Below are 17,031 nucleotides of genomic sequence, written 5' to 3' on the forward strand. Positions count from 1 at the left end.
ATATAAACACAGTAACATCGTTATGAAACCACTACCAGCTTGCACAGGGCGTTGACAACTTGGATCCATGGCTTTCTGGGGTCTGCACCACACTCAAGTCGTACTATCTATTCTTATCAACTGAAGTCAGAACTCATCTGAACTGGCCATGGTTTTAAGTAGTGTAGGATCCAACTGATATGGTCACAATCCCAGGAGAGGCGCTGCAGGCAATGTCATGCTTTTAGCAAAGGCATTCACTTTGGTTGTCTGCTACCATTGCCCAATAACGTCAAATTTTACTGCTCTGTCCTCTTGGATACATATGTCGTACCTCCCTCATTGATTTCTGTGGTTATTTCACACAGTGTTGCTTGTCTGTTAACAGTGATACCTCTACGCAAAAGACGTTGCTATCGATCTTTAAGTGAAGATCATCAGCCACCTCATAGTCCGTGGTGAGAGGTAATACGTGAAATTAGATATTCTTGGCACTCTTGACACGTTTGATCTCGGAATATTGAATTTCCTAATGATTCCTGAAATGGAATGTCCCATGCATATGGCTTCAACTATCATTGTGCCTTCAGAGAGTGTTTAGCTCCTATTGTGCAACTATAACCACAACAGAAATCTTTGCACATGAATCACCTGAGTACAATTGACAACTCCACCAATGCATTGCCCTTTTATACATGATATCACCCTCATTTGTGTATGTAATGTTCCTATCCCATGTTTTTTTACTGAGCGAGGTGGCACACTGGACTTGCATTCGGGAGGACGATGGTTCAATCCCGTCTCCGGCCATCCTGATTTAGGTTTTCCGTGATTTCCCTAAATCGTTTCAGGCAAATGCTGGGATGGTTCCTTTGATTAGGGCATGGCCGATGTCCTTCCCAATCCTTCCCTAACCCGAGCTTACGCTCCGTCTCTAATGACCTCATTGTCGACGGGACGTTAAACACTAACCACCACCACCACCACCACCACCACCACCACATGACTTTTTGTCATCCCAGTGTATTACATGGTTTTCTGCAGATGGTCTCACTCTCAATTTCAATTTCAAAAAGACAGAACATATTCCATTCTGCACGTCTAGAAGTGAGGAAATAGTAGCTAGAGTGGAAATGTCAAAAATTTTAGATGTTCATAGTAATGAGAATTTAAACTTATAAAACCACATTTTAAAAACTCCCAAAAGTTAATTCATCCACATTTTCACTTTGAATTATGACAAATCTTGAGAGACAATTCAGTAAGTTGACGTACTTTGCGTATTTTCGTTCAGTAACATCGTATCAGAATAAAGTTCAGTGGTACCTCAACTCTAAGAAAGAGATTATTCTTTGTTCAGAAACATGCTGTAAAAATAGTATGTGGTGCTCACCCATTATCATCTTGCAGCTCTGTTTAATGAGTTAGGCCTTTTCGCTACTGTTTCACAGTACATTTTTTTCCCTCGTGAAGTTTGTTGTAATTAATCCACTGCAGTTAAAATGAAACAGTGAGGTACATAATTACAATAGCAGAAGAGGAACAACATTCATTACTCCACTTTAAGGTTGTCTTTTCCAGAAAGAGGGTGCACAATGATGCCACCAAAATCTTTCCTCACTTATCCAGTGATATAAAATGTTTGACAGAAAGCAAAGTTAAATTAGGAAACAATTTGGATGAGTTTCCTCTTGACAGCTTCTTGTATTCTGTAGAACTTCTAATTTTGTGATATGTGAAGATGGTAGCTATGAATTATTAACTCAAAACAGCACTTAAAAATGTAGATGATCAGCATGCAACCATATTTACATATGTATGTGTAATGTGAATGTAAAAGGACTTATTCCACATCATTACTATTAAGCATACAAATGATCCACAGAACATCAAACTAACTACTTGTCAGGTGCAGTTAAAAATAAAACATTCAGGAATGATTAATGGCATGCAACACACTAATTCATCACCTTGCGCACTGTGTATGACAGGTGTTACATTTTTACTAATAATAAGTATATTAAAAGAATATAGAAGAAAAAGGTACTGGTAGAAGTAAAACTGTGAGGACATGTCGTGGGTCATGCTTGGATGCTCAGTCGGTAGAGAGCTTATGCTAGAAAAGCAAAGGTCCCAGATTAGAAAGCCGGTCTGCAGCACAGTTTTAATTTGTCAGTATGTTTTGTATCAGTGCACTTTCCAATGAAGAGTGAAAATTCATTGCGTAGTACATTGAAGCTGTGTGTAGATGTAATTTGTTGTGGATGAGGAAAATCACAGCAGCATTATATTTATAATTGATGTAAATTATTAAGGGGAAGGGGATATGAGAGAGAAAGAAACATTTTAGACTTCTATAACATAAAAATTTGTGTTTTTATGCACTCTAAGCGAAGGCAATGTTATGTCTTTGTTATAGGACAGACAGGCGCTCTAAAATGATATCAGCTCCAACAAACTTCAATCATATAAGTCACATGGGCCCGGGTGATGGAATTCAAATTCAGAGGCTGTTGGACCTACCTACAACGCTGGAAACTGCAGATCAGACTTTGGCAAGTCCACAGCAACTTCAGGGAAGTCAGCAGAGGGTAAGTTCACATGCACATATCTTTAAAATATTTGTTGTTTGATATGCACATTATTACTTATATCTTGAGAGATTTTGGTGTAGACTGGAAGGTCAGAAGATGTATCAACGAAGAAAAACAAAGGAAAAAAGTACACCAACAGTAATGGAAGTGATGAGGAAACACATTTCATTGTTCAACAGATCAAACATTAGGAACACCAAGAGGCATAATAATAAGATGAAGGAAAAGAAAATTGAGTCTGTAGATTGCAAGTAGACACTGCTCTTGTAGTCACATTTGGTTCTGTGACTAAGGAGAGAGAGAGCCATTATGCTTTTCGATCCTAATAACAGCACTCGTTGTTAATCGTAAGCTTTTACAGGGAAGCACAGATTACACATAAATCAAGTTAGGCAATAATGCACATAAATAAATAAATGATAAAACAAATAAAATAAAATTGAGGAAATAAATGGACCAGGAATTGAATAATGTAGCCAGCACAGTGATGAATTTGATTTAAAAATGGAAAACTGTATTGACCATAAAACTCACTCAAATACAATAATAGCTTTAAAAAAGGTAATTGAAGACCTATTTGTTATATATCCTTCAGTCATGAGAAAAAACATCACTCTTGAGAGCAGTGTTGTTACGACACAGTCCATATGGCAACTCCAGTTCTATCCCCATGAATTTTCTAAGTGTTCAAACAATGCAGCTGCTTTGCCACTCAGAAAACTAAGTCCAGCTCCACCAACTGTCAACCATCAACTCCCATGGCTATCCCTCATGCAGGTGCCAGCAGTAAAAGACCACAAAATGCTCTAACACCACCTATTTCAAACCTCTGGAACCACACTACACTAATCAAATTCATGGCTTGTTGCAGAATTATTTTTAGAATTATCATAATCAACAAGTACATGTTTCATTAGCTCACAACATAAAGAATAAGCATCTTCTAATGCTGATTACTCTCCCACCCTCCAAATCATTTTACCATGAATCTTATAGCAGTTACGAATAAATTCACTGTGGTAAGATGGATGAAACACAAAGAAAAATATGCATTTAAATGACCGCATTGCGTAAAAAAAAGGTACAGGAACGTCTATTTGTCCATCTGTTTTACTCATTTCATATTTATCACACCACTAGAATTAAATTGTTACTGATTTACTTACTGACCTGATCTAATCTACCAACATAATAAGACATCATTTGTCACATAAATGTTATTTAGAACTGATATTAATTGTATTTCAGAAAAAAGTATAGGTGCAAAAAGGTCACATGCTGATTTCATGCTATGAGTTTCTGTGGCTTGAATTGTGTTGTGGTTTATTTGACTGAATCATATTAACTAAATGATTAATGAAAAATCTCATATAAAGATGTGAAACAAATACTAACAAAGAGATAGAGGGGCTGGCCGGTACTTACTTCTGCTTAGTGCAGCCGATAGATACACAAAAACCAACCGAAAATTTACATTCCTAGATTTCGGAATAAATGTTCCTTCATCAGGGAGGAGAGAGGGGAAAGAAGGGAAAGTGGATTTAGTTACTCACAACCTAGGTTATGAGTCGCGGCGAGATCTATTCACGAAATTTCAGTCGCCAACTTTCTCTTCCGAATGCAAAAATATTTTGTTGAACCCAACCTACATAGATAGGAAGGATCATCAAAATAAAATAAGAGAAATCAGAGCTCGAACAGAAAGGTTTAAGTGTTTGTTTTTCCCGCGCACTGTTCGGGAGTGGAATGGTAGGGAGATAGTATGATTGTGGTTTGATGAACCCTCTGTCAAGCACTTAAATGTGAATTTCAGAGTAATCATGTAGATGTAGATGAAACATTGTTTGATAGCCTTCCTGTGGGTTGATTCTTGTGTTTTTCTTATATTTTATAATGTGGGTAATGGAGCTACCTATACTATTTTAATAAACATCCAAATTTTAATAACATCTCAATATTTACAATTTTAAAAAGCACAGTCATAACAACTATAGTTTTCTACAAAAGAAGACTATAATAAATATTTGTTTAGCTCTTTTTGTTTGATATGCCTCTGTCTGTTTCTCCAATTCATAGAGAGTCTCAACCATATTTTCACGCCCTCAATGGAAGAAAAATATCTTTGTAGTACCTCCACTACTGCAGTTGCCTGAACACTGGTGGGCACTGATACACACTCTTTTTCTCCTGCTTCATCTTCTTTTTCTCCAGCACTGCGAGACGAATTATATGAAAATTTTTCTGCAGCGAATTTCTCCATGGTTATTTCCTCTGCGATTACAACATTGCCTACCAGCAGAAATTTATTTAAGAAGTACACTATGGCTGCAGTGTTTCCCATATGGCAGGAAGCAACTGTCCTCCTCATTCTGGCAGTTGACACCTCGTATCTGTAAGTGCACAGGTTGTGGCATATTATGATACCTCCAAACTATAAACCAAGCTTCAGTTAAAATTTATGGTACCTGAGCTTTGTTTGTAATACATATACTGTGTTTACACACTAAGAAGAAAGTTGTGTTTCGTTAAAATAGGTCTTAAAATGAATTTAGGTATCTAACAATTATTAACAGTACCTTTAGTATTGTTTTGTTTGTGTTCAAGTTGGTAACAATAAAAAATATATATTTGATTAAATAAGTTCAAACTATACATTTTAAAGAGAGCACTGTTTCAGCGTATGACAAAAAAAAATTATATTTGATTAAACAAGTTCAAACTATACATTTTAAAGAGAGCACTGTTACAGCGTCTGCACGAGAATCAAAAGATTCCTTTTACTTGATATTCTCAAGTTGAATTGCCACGTGGTGCAAATGATGGGAAATGCAAAATTTCAGAAATGTAAAATCAAGGTTTTCGGTACATGGTGAACATACAGAATTTGACACGATTGGGAAAAAATGCTTAAATGGTGGGAAAAAGTAAAATACAGAAATGTATAGGTGGGGTAATACTGTATATTCAGTAAGTGGTAGTGTGTCTTGGGCATAGACATGCAAGTCTCCCTGAGCTCTTGATTTGCCCTTTCATTTCCTGTTACATAATGCTTTTATGTGGTGCGCTAAGCTCACCATACTGGGCCATCTCTGCCTTCTGATTTGCCCATTTCAGCTAAGATCAAACCAAGAAGAAACTAAAGTGGTGAAATTCATCGAGCATTAATGTGAAAAGTAAGACTTCATTACTGGTCAAATCTTATATTAAAAACAAAGATTACAAAACTTACCAAGCGGGAAAGCACCAGTAGACAGGCACAATAAACTAACACATACACAAAATGTCTAGCTTTCGCAACCAACGGTTGCTTCTTCTCTTTCCTGAAGAAGCAACCGTTGGTTGCGAAAGCTAGAAATTTTGTGTGTGTTTGTGTGTTTGTTTATTGTGCCTGTCTACCGGCGCTTTCCCGCTTGGTAAGTCTTGGAATCTTTGTTTTTAATATATTTTTCCCATGTGGAAGTTTCTTTCTATTTTATTTACATCATTACTTTTAAGTACTTAGAATTTCTTGACTGATAATGAAGCTGTGTCTATGAAATAAGAAGTAGAACATTACACACAAAAGAGTTTTTGAAAATGTGAAAGGTTTTTTCACAGCAATGGGAATTTCAGTAGAATTAAGATAGAGGACTTCCAAATATTTTGTCTGAATTGTAACAATGTATGGCAGAAACCAGGTAGTCAAAAGGAAAGAGGAAAAATACTTGGATAGTTTTTGAATGTGATTGTGGAGAAAATTGCTAAATCTGAAATAGACAAAATGAGAAGTGAAGAAGTACTTCGAGGAACAGAAGAAGAAAAAACTTGAGTAAATGATTTTAAAAAATCTGATTTGAAAAAGAAATTACATAAAAGAGAGGGAGAGGGTGGAGACGAAGAAGGAGACATGAAATTCTAGATAGCATTAAAAATCTGTGCAGTAACAAGCAGATTAAGGGAAAGGCACAGTACAGGAAAATGGAGAGCATCTAATCAGTGTATGATATAAGAAAGCATACCAATACTTTTATTACTGGAAGTGGTAGTTATTGCTAGTAATTTGGTGGTTCAGTTCATTGCAAAACATGAAATGTCAAGATGCCAGTTGCAGTTCTTGTGCTTTGTAACACTACTTGAATTGCATAAATCCCAAGAAAATTCAAATTTTTTATGTTTAAATTTGAATTTGATTTAAATCTCTCTGAGTATGAAAATAAAACAATGGAAATGCCAAGTAGGAATATCAACAATGTAGGAAGAGATAGATTGCTACTTACCTTAAAAAGGACACATGAAGTGACAGACAGGCACAATTAACAGACACTTACGTAAAGCTTCATCAGCAAAAGAGAAACACACACTATTCATACACACAACCAACCACCCCTCATGCACACATCATTGAGTATATAAGCAGAGCAGTGTGCATTAGTCCTAAAAAGATGTCTCAGACTGTTAGAGATGACAGCAGATGGAAGTGTAATGTAATTGGATAGCTAAAATATCTGTGCACCAAATATTCAAATTGACCTACTGGATGTGATGAGAAGGAATAGAGAGTCTGCTCTGACCCAGGGTTCTGAGTGACATTTCCATACTCTCCCCATTTCCTAAACCCCACCAGTCCCCTTCCTTCACCTCTCTTGCTTCCCCTTCAACCCTTATGCCAGAACAAGAAAGCACTGGCTGTAAGAGCTTGCAAATTTAAATACCTTTATATGTGTGTACTTCTTGCCACCCCTTGCTGAGTAGACATTTTTATGTATCGAATTTGATTATATTTTCGAAAATTGAGTATTTTCATTAACCTATGGACTTAGATTCACATTAGAAAACAAACACTGGAAATTATATACCTCCTCTTTGCTCCCTCTGCTGTTCCTTCGAGAGTTTATAGAAAGTATTGTTTTATCCCATACTGTGGAGAAGTATTGCAGAATGTAGACAAAACCCTGAAATACCTCAATAATAAGATTTCCTATTCTTTGAGGAAAACCACAGCCCAGTACATTTTCTCCAGTTCTCCTCACAGTGAGTGTTCTAGCTTATTCCTCCATTTTTACCTATATTTATTTTATTGTGATTGTCTATAAAGTCAGCATACCCTGTTGTTTTGTTATATGTACATCTTCCCTGCAATAAGAGAAATTGTTTGTACCACTGATATCTAATTTAGCATATGTATTTCCTGTTACCATCATCAGTTCTATCTTTTACTCTGTTTCTGCATTACTTCAATCTGTAATACCTCTACAGGCTATTCTTCTATATTCATGTCTTGTCTAAATTTTATTTTATTGTTATTGTCCATTAATTTAAATTGTTATATAAGTCTATTAGATTGGTTTACCATATGTGCATCTTATCTTCTTTGTTAATTTTGTCCACCTCCGTTCCACCTAATCTTTACATGCAAGCACACTCTATTCCACAAGAACAAGCAGTTTTTCCGTGTTTAAGAGGTAATATTTTTGTTGTTTGTTCCTTGTACATTTATTGCGTGTCTGATATTTTAAATTATGTTGTTACTGCACTGTCAAAGATAACATTTACTCTTTGTGGGAACCTCCCTCCCAATGTGTGACATCTTTGTCAGTACTGCTCACCAGTTTTGCATCTGTTAATGACAATGTCAGTTTAAGTCTCACAATGACCTTGTTAACCGAAAACAGTTTACTGGAATAAATTAGCACTGCAGGACATGCACAATTTTGTGCTTTTCATTTCTAACTAAATAATATATCAGACAAGTGATTAAAAGAAAGATGTGAACAATAAAGTTACACTCTGACCCAAGGTTTTGTAAATGAAAACAACTAAATGTTCTGAGATAAAGAAATAAGGCTGAGAAAATTAAACCATTTACTGAATGAGGCCACATTTATAAGCAGAAATGCTAGTAAAATTAACAAGAACTGTTATTTTATCACATGATGAAGAAGGATAAGTTTCAAGTAACACTACATATTTGTTATGATTGTTGTTGTTGTTGTTGTTGTTATTGTTGTGGTCGTGGTCTTCAGTCCTGAGACTGGTTTGATGCAGCTCTCCATGCCACTCTGTCCTGTGCAAGCTTCTTCATCTCCCAGTACCTACTGCAACCTACATCCTTCTGAATCTGCTTAGTGTATTCATCTCTTGGTCTCCCTCTACGATTTTTACCCCCCACGCTGCCCTCCAATACTAAATTGGTGATTCCTTGATACCTCAGAACATATCCTACCAACCGATCCCTTCTTCTGGTCAAGTTATGCCACAAACTTCTCTTCTCCCCAATCCTATTCAATACTTCCTCATTAGTTATGTGATCTACCCATCTAATATTCAGCATTCTTCTGTAGCACCACATTTCGAAAGCTTCTATTCTCTTCTTGTCCAAACTATTTATCGTCCATGTTTCACTTCCATACATGGCTACACTCCATACAAATACTTTCAGAAATGACTTCCTGACACTTAAATCTATACTCGATGTTAACAAATTTCTCTTCTTCAGAAATACTTTCCTTGCCATTGCCAGTCTACATTTTATATCCTCTCTACTTCGACCATCATCAGATATTTTGCTCCCCAAACAGCAAAACTCCTTTACTACTTTAAGCATCTCATTTCCTCATCTAATTCACTCAGCATCACCCGACTTAATTAGACTACATTCCATTATCCTCGTTTTGCTTTTGTTGATGTTTATCTTATACCCTCCTTTCAAGACACTGTCCGTTCCATTCAACTGCTCTTCCAAGTACTTTGCTGTCTCTGACAGAATTACAATGTCATCGGTGAACCTCAAAGTTTTTATTTCTTCTCCATGAATTTTAATACCTACTCCGAATTTTTCTTTTGTTTCCTTTACTGCTTGCTCAATATACAGATTGAATAACATTGGGGGGAGGCTACAACCCTGTCTCACTCCCTTCCCAACCACTGCTTCCCTTTCGTGTCCCTCAACTCTTATAACTGCCATCTAGTTCCTTACAAATTGTAAATAGCCTTTCGCTCCCTGTATTTTACCCCCGCCACCTTTAGAATTTGAAAGAGAGTATTCCAGTCAACATTGTCAAAAGCTTTCTCTAAGTCTCCAAATGCTAGAAATGTAGGTTTGCCTTTCCTTAATCTTTCTTCTAAGATAAGTCATAAGGTCAGTATTGCCTCACGTGTTCCAGTATTTCTACGGAATCCAAACTGATCTTCCCCGAGGTCGGCTTCTACTAGTTTTTCCATTCGTCTGTAAAGAATTTGTTTTAGTGTTTTGCAGCTGTGGCTTATTAAACTGATAGTTCGGTTATTTTCACATCTGTCAACTCCTGATTTCTTTGGGATTGGAATTATTATATTCTTCTTTAAGTCTGAGGGTATTTCGCCTGTCTCATACATCTTGCTCACCAGATGGTATAGTTTTGTCAGGACTGGCTCTCCCAATGCTGTAAGTAGTTCTAATGGAATGTTGTTTACACCGGGGGCCTTTTTTAGACTCAGGTCTTTCAGTGCTCTGTCAAACTCTTCACTCAGTATCGTATCTCCCATTTCAACTTGATCTACATCCTCTTCCATTTCCATAATATTGTCCTGAAGTACATCGCCCTTGTATAGACCCTCTATATACTCTTTTCACCTTTCTGCTTTCCTTTCTTTGCTTAGAACTGGGTTTCCATCTGAGCTCTTGATGTTCATACAAGTAGTTCTCTTATCTCCAAAGGTCTCTTTAATTTTTTGTAGGCAGTATCTATCTTACCCCTAGTGAGATAAGCCTCTACATCCTTACATTTCTCCTCTAGCCATCCCTGCTTAGCCATTTTGCACTTCCTGTCGATCTCATTGTTGAGGCGTTTGTATTCCTTTTTGCCTGCTTCATTTACTGCGTTTTTATATTTTCTCCTTTCATCAATTAAATTCAATATTTCTTCTGTTACCCAAGGATTTCTACTATCCCTCGTCTTTTTACCTACTTGATCCTCTGCTACCTTCACTACTTCATCCCTCAAAGCTACCCATTCTTCTTCTACTGTATTTCTTTCCCTCATTCCTGTCAATTGTTCCCTTATGCTCTCCCTGAAACTCTGTACAACCTCTGGTTCTTTCAGTTTTGCCATGTCCCATTTCCTTAAATTCCCACCTTTTTGCAGTTTCTTCAGTTTTAATCTACAGGTCATAACCAATAGATTGTGGTCAGAGTCCACATCTGCACCTGGAAATTTCTTACAATTTAAAACCTGGTTCCTAAATCTCTGTCTTACCATTGTTATGATTATACAGTACATTTCTAGATGAGATTCTCATTCTCAAATGCTTCAAATGTCATATCTTATTTAAATATTGTGAAGTTACAGTTACAAGGCTCCATCCTATAATTTTGTATTATTTATTAAGTGAACTGAGACACGTTCCATTAGGAAGGTGTGTGGCTGAAAAGTTAAGTGAAGGAACAGGGTACCTGCAGTTGCATGCCCAAATCATTGAAACGTTCCATGTTCCGTCAAAACATGACTTCTAAGAAGATAGAGATAATATGAAGTGGAGATCTTAATTTAATTTTTTTATAGCATACGTATTTTAGAGCTGTACTTGAATCCTTTTCTGTACAATTTCCAAGATGTTTGGGAACCGCAAGATTTCTGTAGACAGTATTTTTCGAGATGAATTGAGGCGGCAAAGTCGTAGTGTAATTCCCATAATTAATATCCTCTCAGACTATGAAGAGCAATGGCTGACATTTTATGTAAGGTTGCGTGACATAAATGAAAATTAACTGTAAAAGTGCAAGGGTAATAAATGAAAAAAGGAATTGAAGACTTGAAGGATAGTTTGCTAATTACAAACTGGAAAGTTGTACACAAAACCTTTGGTGTTAGTGAAGAATATCAAGTATTCTATAAATAATTGATGAGTGAAGGCAACTTGCTGAGTGTTTGAGGTGCTAAGTCATTGAGAGGTAGAACAGAGGAAGAGGGAGACTGTAGAAAAAGGTGTGAGTGCAGGATGAGCAAAATAAGGATCATTGAATAAGATTGGAGATGAGTACGGTGCAGGTGCTAGTTGAGATTGTTCCCCATAATCCTTACAATTTGTATTTAATGGTTTGTTCTTTAGTATAAATGCTCCACCAGTTTTGTTATCAGGTGCTACATTTTCATTAATGAAAACCACAAAGCTGAAAAAATTCCTGTCTTGTGTTTTTAATATAAAGGGTAGACATGCAGTCCTGCTACACATTGAAATCCCTGTGCCACAGTAGCATAGGGTGCCACTAGAGGGGAGGCAGCAAAAGCTTGCAGAACTGCACATGTGCACAAGTGATGCACATGTGCACAAGTGCTGCACATGGGCGGACCAGATCTTGGCCTACTCCCCCCCCCCCTTTCCCCCCTCCCGCCACTGCACAGCACATCTCGACTTCCTTAGACCTGTCTCACCTTTGATCTGTCCTTCATAGAACTACTCGGAAATTTTATGCACCAATTAAATGCATCTCTGTTTCTTCCAGCACGTGGTGCAGTATTTTTCGAAATGCTAGTGTTGTTTATTTCATACTATTTGCTTGTTTGTAGGAAGTTTAAAAGTGCAGTGTTGTTGCAGTGACACATACACTCAGAAAGAAGAGGCAGTTTAGTGACCTGTCATTGCAAGCCTTTAAAGGCTTTCACATAATCACTGGCCGCCCTAAATTTGCTTTACAACACAATGCACAAGAAATTTAAAGATTTAGTTGGCAGTGAAAGAGCAAAAAAGTTGGTGGACCTAAAATATTGTAGTACCACACAGTGAGCTGATCCAAATGTGAATAACTCTTGAAAATCATGGTGTTCGTGCTATCTGTTTTTTTACATGTTTGCTCTCAGAAATCCAGTGTATTTATAGCCCATTGCATTGTTTGTTATACACTACTGGCCATTAAAATTGCTACACCACAAAGATGCCATGCTACAGAGACAAAATTTAACCGACGGGAAGAAGATGCTGTTATATGCAAATGATAAGCTTTTCAGACCTTTCACGCAAGGTTGGCACCGGTGGAGACACCTACAACGTGCTGACATGACGAAAGTTTCCAACCGATTTCTCATACACAAACAGCAGTTGACCAGCGTTGCCTGGTGAAATGTTGTTGTGATCCCTCATGTGAGGAGGAGAAATGCGTACTATCACGTTTCCAACTTTGATAAAGGTCGGATTGTAGCCTATTGCAATCGCGGTTTATCGTATCGCGACATTGCTGCTCGCATTGGTCGAGATCCAATGACTGTTAGCAGAATATGGAAGCGGTGGGTTCAGGAGGGTAATTCGGAACTTTGTGTTGGATTCCAACGGCCTCGCATCACTAGCAGTCGAGATGACAGGCATCTTATCCACATGGCTGTAACGGATCGTGCAGCCACGTCTCGATCCCTGAGTCAACAGATGGGGACGTTTGCAAGACAACAACCATCTGCACGAACAGTTCGATGACGTTTGCAGCAGCATGGACTATCAGCTCGGAGACCATGGCTTCGGTTACCCTTGACGCTGCATCACAGACAGGAGCGCCTGCGATGGTGTACTCAATGACGAACCTGGGTGCACGAATGGCAAAACATCATTTTTTCGGATGAATCCAGGTTCTGTTTACAGCATCATGATGGTCGCATCCGTGTTTGGCGACATCGCAGTGGACACACATTGGAAGCATGTATTCGTCATCACCATACTGGCATACCACCCGGCATGATGGTATGGGGTGCCATTGGTTACACGTCTCGGTCACCTCTTGTGCACACTGGCGGCACTTTGAACAGTGGACGTTACATTTCATTCGATCCCTGCAAAATCCTACATTTTAGCAGGATAATGCATGACTGCATGTTGCAGGTCCTGTATGGACAAAGAAAATGTTCGACTGCTGCCCTGCCTAACACATTCTCCAGATCTCTCCACAAATGAAACTGTCTGGTCAATGGTGGCCGAGCAACTGTCGCGTCACAATACGCCAGTCACTACTCTTGATGAACTGTGGTATTGTGTTGAAGCTCCATGGGTAGCTGTACCTGTACACGCTATCCAAGCTCTGTTTGACTCTATGCCCAGGTGTGTAAAGGCTGTTATTACGGCCAGAGGTGGTTGTTCTGGGTACTAATTTCACAGGATCTATGCACCCAAATTGCGTGAAAATGTAATCACAAGTCAGTTCTAGTAAAATATTTTTGTCCAATGAATACCCATTTATCATCTGCATTTCTTCTTGGTGTAGCAATTTTAATGGCCAGTTGTGTATTTAGCCGGCAACCAACTCTAGCGGCCCATTGTTGCACTATATCTACATCTGCTTCTACATCTATACTCTGCAAGCCACTTTATGATGTTTGATATAGGGCACTTTGTGTACCAGTGATACTTCATTAAAAGCAATCTACAAAATAGTGCTCATAATTGATTTGCTGCCAGTCAAAGACACAGTGAGAGGGCTCGACATGCTGAAAACTATCAAAGAGGAAGTTGAAGCCATTGGCCTGAATTGGAAAATCTTGGTCTCAGTTGGAGCATAGGTGATATTTTTTAGAGGGACAAACAGGTTCAGAGAACTTTTATGCAAAGAATTACAGCAATTGACAGGCAATCTTTATGGGATTCATTGTTTTGTACATCAAGAAGCAGTTTATGCTAAATTTAGGAGCATGGAGCATGTCATGAAACTGGTGGTCTGAAAAGTAAATTTTTTGAAATCACCATCAGTTTAACAGTTTTTAATGGGACTGAATGAAGAATATGGAAACATTATTTACTACTGCAAAGTATGTTGGTCAAGACAAAGGGCATGCCTGGAACAATTTTCTGATTCAAAACAGGCTGTTGTTCAGTTTCTGAAGGAAAATGGGAAGTAGGAATCAAAATTAGAAGATCTGGGCAGGATTGTATACGTCACATTTTTTGGTTGATTTGACTGCAAAAGTAATATCCATGTTTGGCTCAACCTATGTGTGTGGAAGGGGTTCTGATAATGAAACTAAATAAATTACTATTATGTGGTAAGCTGAGTGACGAAAATCTGTGAAACTGCCTACACCTGTACTGGCACTTAGTACCAGATATAAATGTTATTGTCTACACTGAACCAAAAATAATTGGAAATAACGAAAATTTTGTTTTATTTGTGGTATAATGTGTTGAGAATTGTAGCCAGTGCAGCGTCTGTACAGAGATTCTAGGTAATAAATTTTGTTTCTTTCAGATGTAGTTGTAATCATTTATTCCATCCCTAACAGCATGCTATAGGGACTATTTGTTTTTGCCTCCCTATCTGTATCTCAGCTTAAATATTGTAAGATTTTTACATGGAACAATGTGCCTCAAAAGATTTTACTTGAGTAATGCATTTGTAAACCCAGCCGTTTATTTTTGTAGGTGTATACTCTTGTACTGAAATCAGTAACAGTGTAATAATGCTCTCCATGATGTGTTGTACATAACTTCACATTTTCGAATTTCCTAATATAGCATAATATGAAACCAAACCGCATGCAAGCCATTCCGCATTACTTGTGTGAATGGTGTGCCATATAAATGGCACATTTCCAGCTATCCCACTTTCCCACTGAGACAGCTTAGTGTGGGGGTGGGGCAAATGTGGAGTCAAAAGAGAGAGAGCTGCAGGCATGCTGAGTTCATAGCCTGTCCTTGCACTAAGGGAGACAAAACAAAATGACCCAGCTTATTGTTAGAATGTAGTATTGTGTGTTAATTCATTCATTGCAGCAGTGGAACTGATACAGCTGTGTTGTGCCAGTCCATTTGACTTATTTAGCCATTTAGATTAACCTGGCGGAGCTGCATCATTTCCGATGCTAAAGAAAACAAATTCCTAGACACTGCTCCACTTTATCAGTGGGCTGCGCCATATTATTTTGGTTCCTCTGGTGACCTATTACAGTACTGCTGCAAGCAGATTTCTATGTATCAGAACCACAAAAAAAAAGTAATTATGTATTTTAATTTTTTTGAGGTGATGATTAAAACTGGGATTACCTCTTGTATAATCAATTACTTAGAAGAATGTCGGGAAATCAGTTGTTAAAGCAAAGACATAGCTGATATAGACTCTGTAAAATTTTTAGTTGTAAATAAATATAAGAACTTAAATTGGAGAATGTATAATTGGTGTCTACTGTAGCAACTCTCTCCCTCCCTCTCTCTCTCTCTCTCTCTCTCTCTCTCTCTCTCTCTCTCTCTCTCTCTCTCTCTCTCTCTCTCTGTGTGTGTGTGTGTGTGTGTGTGTGTGTGTGTGTGTGTGTGTGTGTGTGATCTTTTCATGGTCCCCTTTCCTTTGTATATAGCCACTTAGTTGTCATCTTTTTGTACAGAAAATTAGAATTATTCTCAAAAAACAGTTTTTGTACCCACATGCTTGTACCTGCAAGTATAGGAAATAAAGATAATTTAGTTTATGGTTGACTGATTAAAATTGTGTGCTCAAATTCCCTTACAGTGAGGTCACCACTCAGTGGAAGAGTCAGCGAAATATGAATTGATAATTTAAGTAAGATGTCATTTGCTGTTATCTTTATTATGTGAGAATAACTGTTCACCTTTACTAAAAGAAATGCGTAATTATAGTATATTGGTCTCTCTCATTAGCTGTAACTTTGTAACTGAATTATATTACTAATTTTTTATACAAATCCTGTAACCTAATCAGATGATTTGTTAGTGACAGCATGTTATGAGACAAATAATTAACAATTTTATTTTTAGCTGTTCCATTCAGGAGCAAAGCTGGCACATGCTCCACCCAGACATCCTTCTCACTCAGAGCAGCGACGTATTCCAGGGCATACACAGCGTCCAGCTCAAACATATTCAGGTCATAACGGTAAGAATGATGTTACTCGTTGGTCTTTGATTTCTCTCTCTCTCTCTCTCTCTCTCTCTCCCTCCCTCTCTCCCCCTCTCTCCCTCTCTCCCTCTCTCTGTGCGTGGGGGGGGGGGGGGGGGGGTTGTATGTGAAGCCTGTTCATATTATTCTTATCTGGATTTTGCTCGATGTTGTTGTGTACTATCTCTCATGTGAACTTAAACCAGTAATTGCCAAAGTGTTTTTCTTCAGTCAGCATTTATTCCTGGGTTGTTTGGCTGAAACAAATTCTGGGAAAAAGAATGTAACACCTAAAAAATGAAGTAATCTTGATGTAAACATCTTATTTTAGGCAAATCCCAGATGAGAATCAAGGGATATGCCACTCTCCTTTTACATTTCCTTTTGTTTTTTGTGCCAGATAAAAAGCATTCAATATGGGGTTCCACATTGTAGACTGGAACACCTGAGGGGCATGCCTTCAGGTATGATAGTGTTCCTGCCCTTCTTGGATCAGAAGCAGTGGATGATTTAGCACAATATGCTCTTGCCACCATCCTTTTGAATTTTCATTTGTGAGGCATTAAATGATGGAAACAGTACATGTTCCAGTACTTGTATCCAAATCGCACTGCTTTCCCATGAATGAAGTGTTTTAGA

The 17,031-nt window shown here is 37.9% G+C and overlaps 1 protein-coding gene across 2 annotated transcripts in view; it reads left to right on the plus strand.

The window, feature by feature from the left end:
• LOC126365897 (serine/threonine-protein kinase Genghis Khan) overlaps positions 1-17,031 on the plus strand; it is a 323,790-nt gene that overhangs the window by 290,094 nt on the left and 16,665 nt on the right. For both annotated transcript variants that reach the window (XM_050008618.1, XM_050008619.1), the window contains exons 29-30: positions 2,399-2,570; positions 16,272-16,389. In XM_050008618.1, coding sequence (XP_049864575.1) covers positions 2,399-2,570; positions 16,272-16,389 — 290 coding nt within the window. The remainder of the gene's footprint in view (positions 1-2,398; positions 2,571-16,271; positions 16,390-17,031) is intronic.

The sequence above is a fragment of the Schistocerca gregaria genome, chromosome 4, assembly GCF_023897955.1.
Source record: "Schistocerca gregaria isolate iqSchGreg1 chromosome 4, iqSchGreg1.2, whole genome shotgun sequence".
Classification (NCBI taxonomy): Eukaryota; Metazoa; Arthropoda; class Insecta; order Orthoptera; family Acrididae; genus Schistocerca; species Schistocerca gregaria.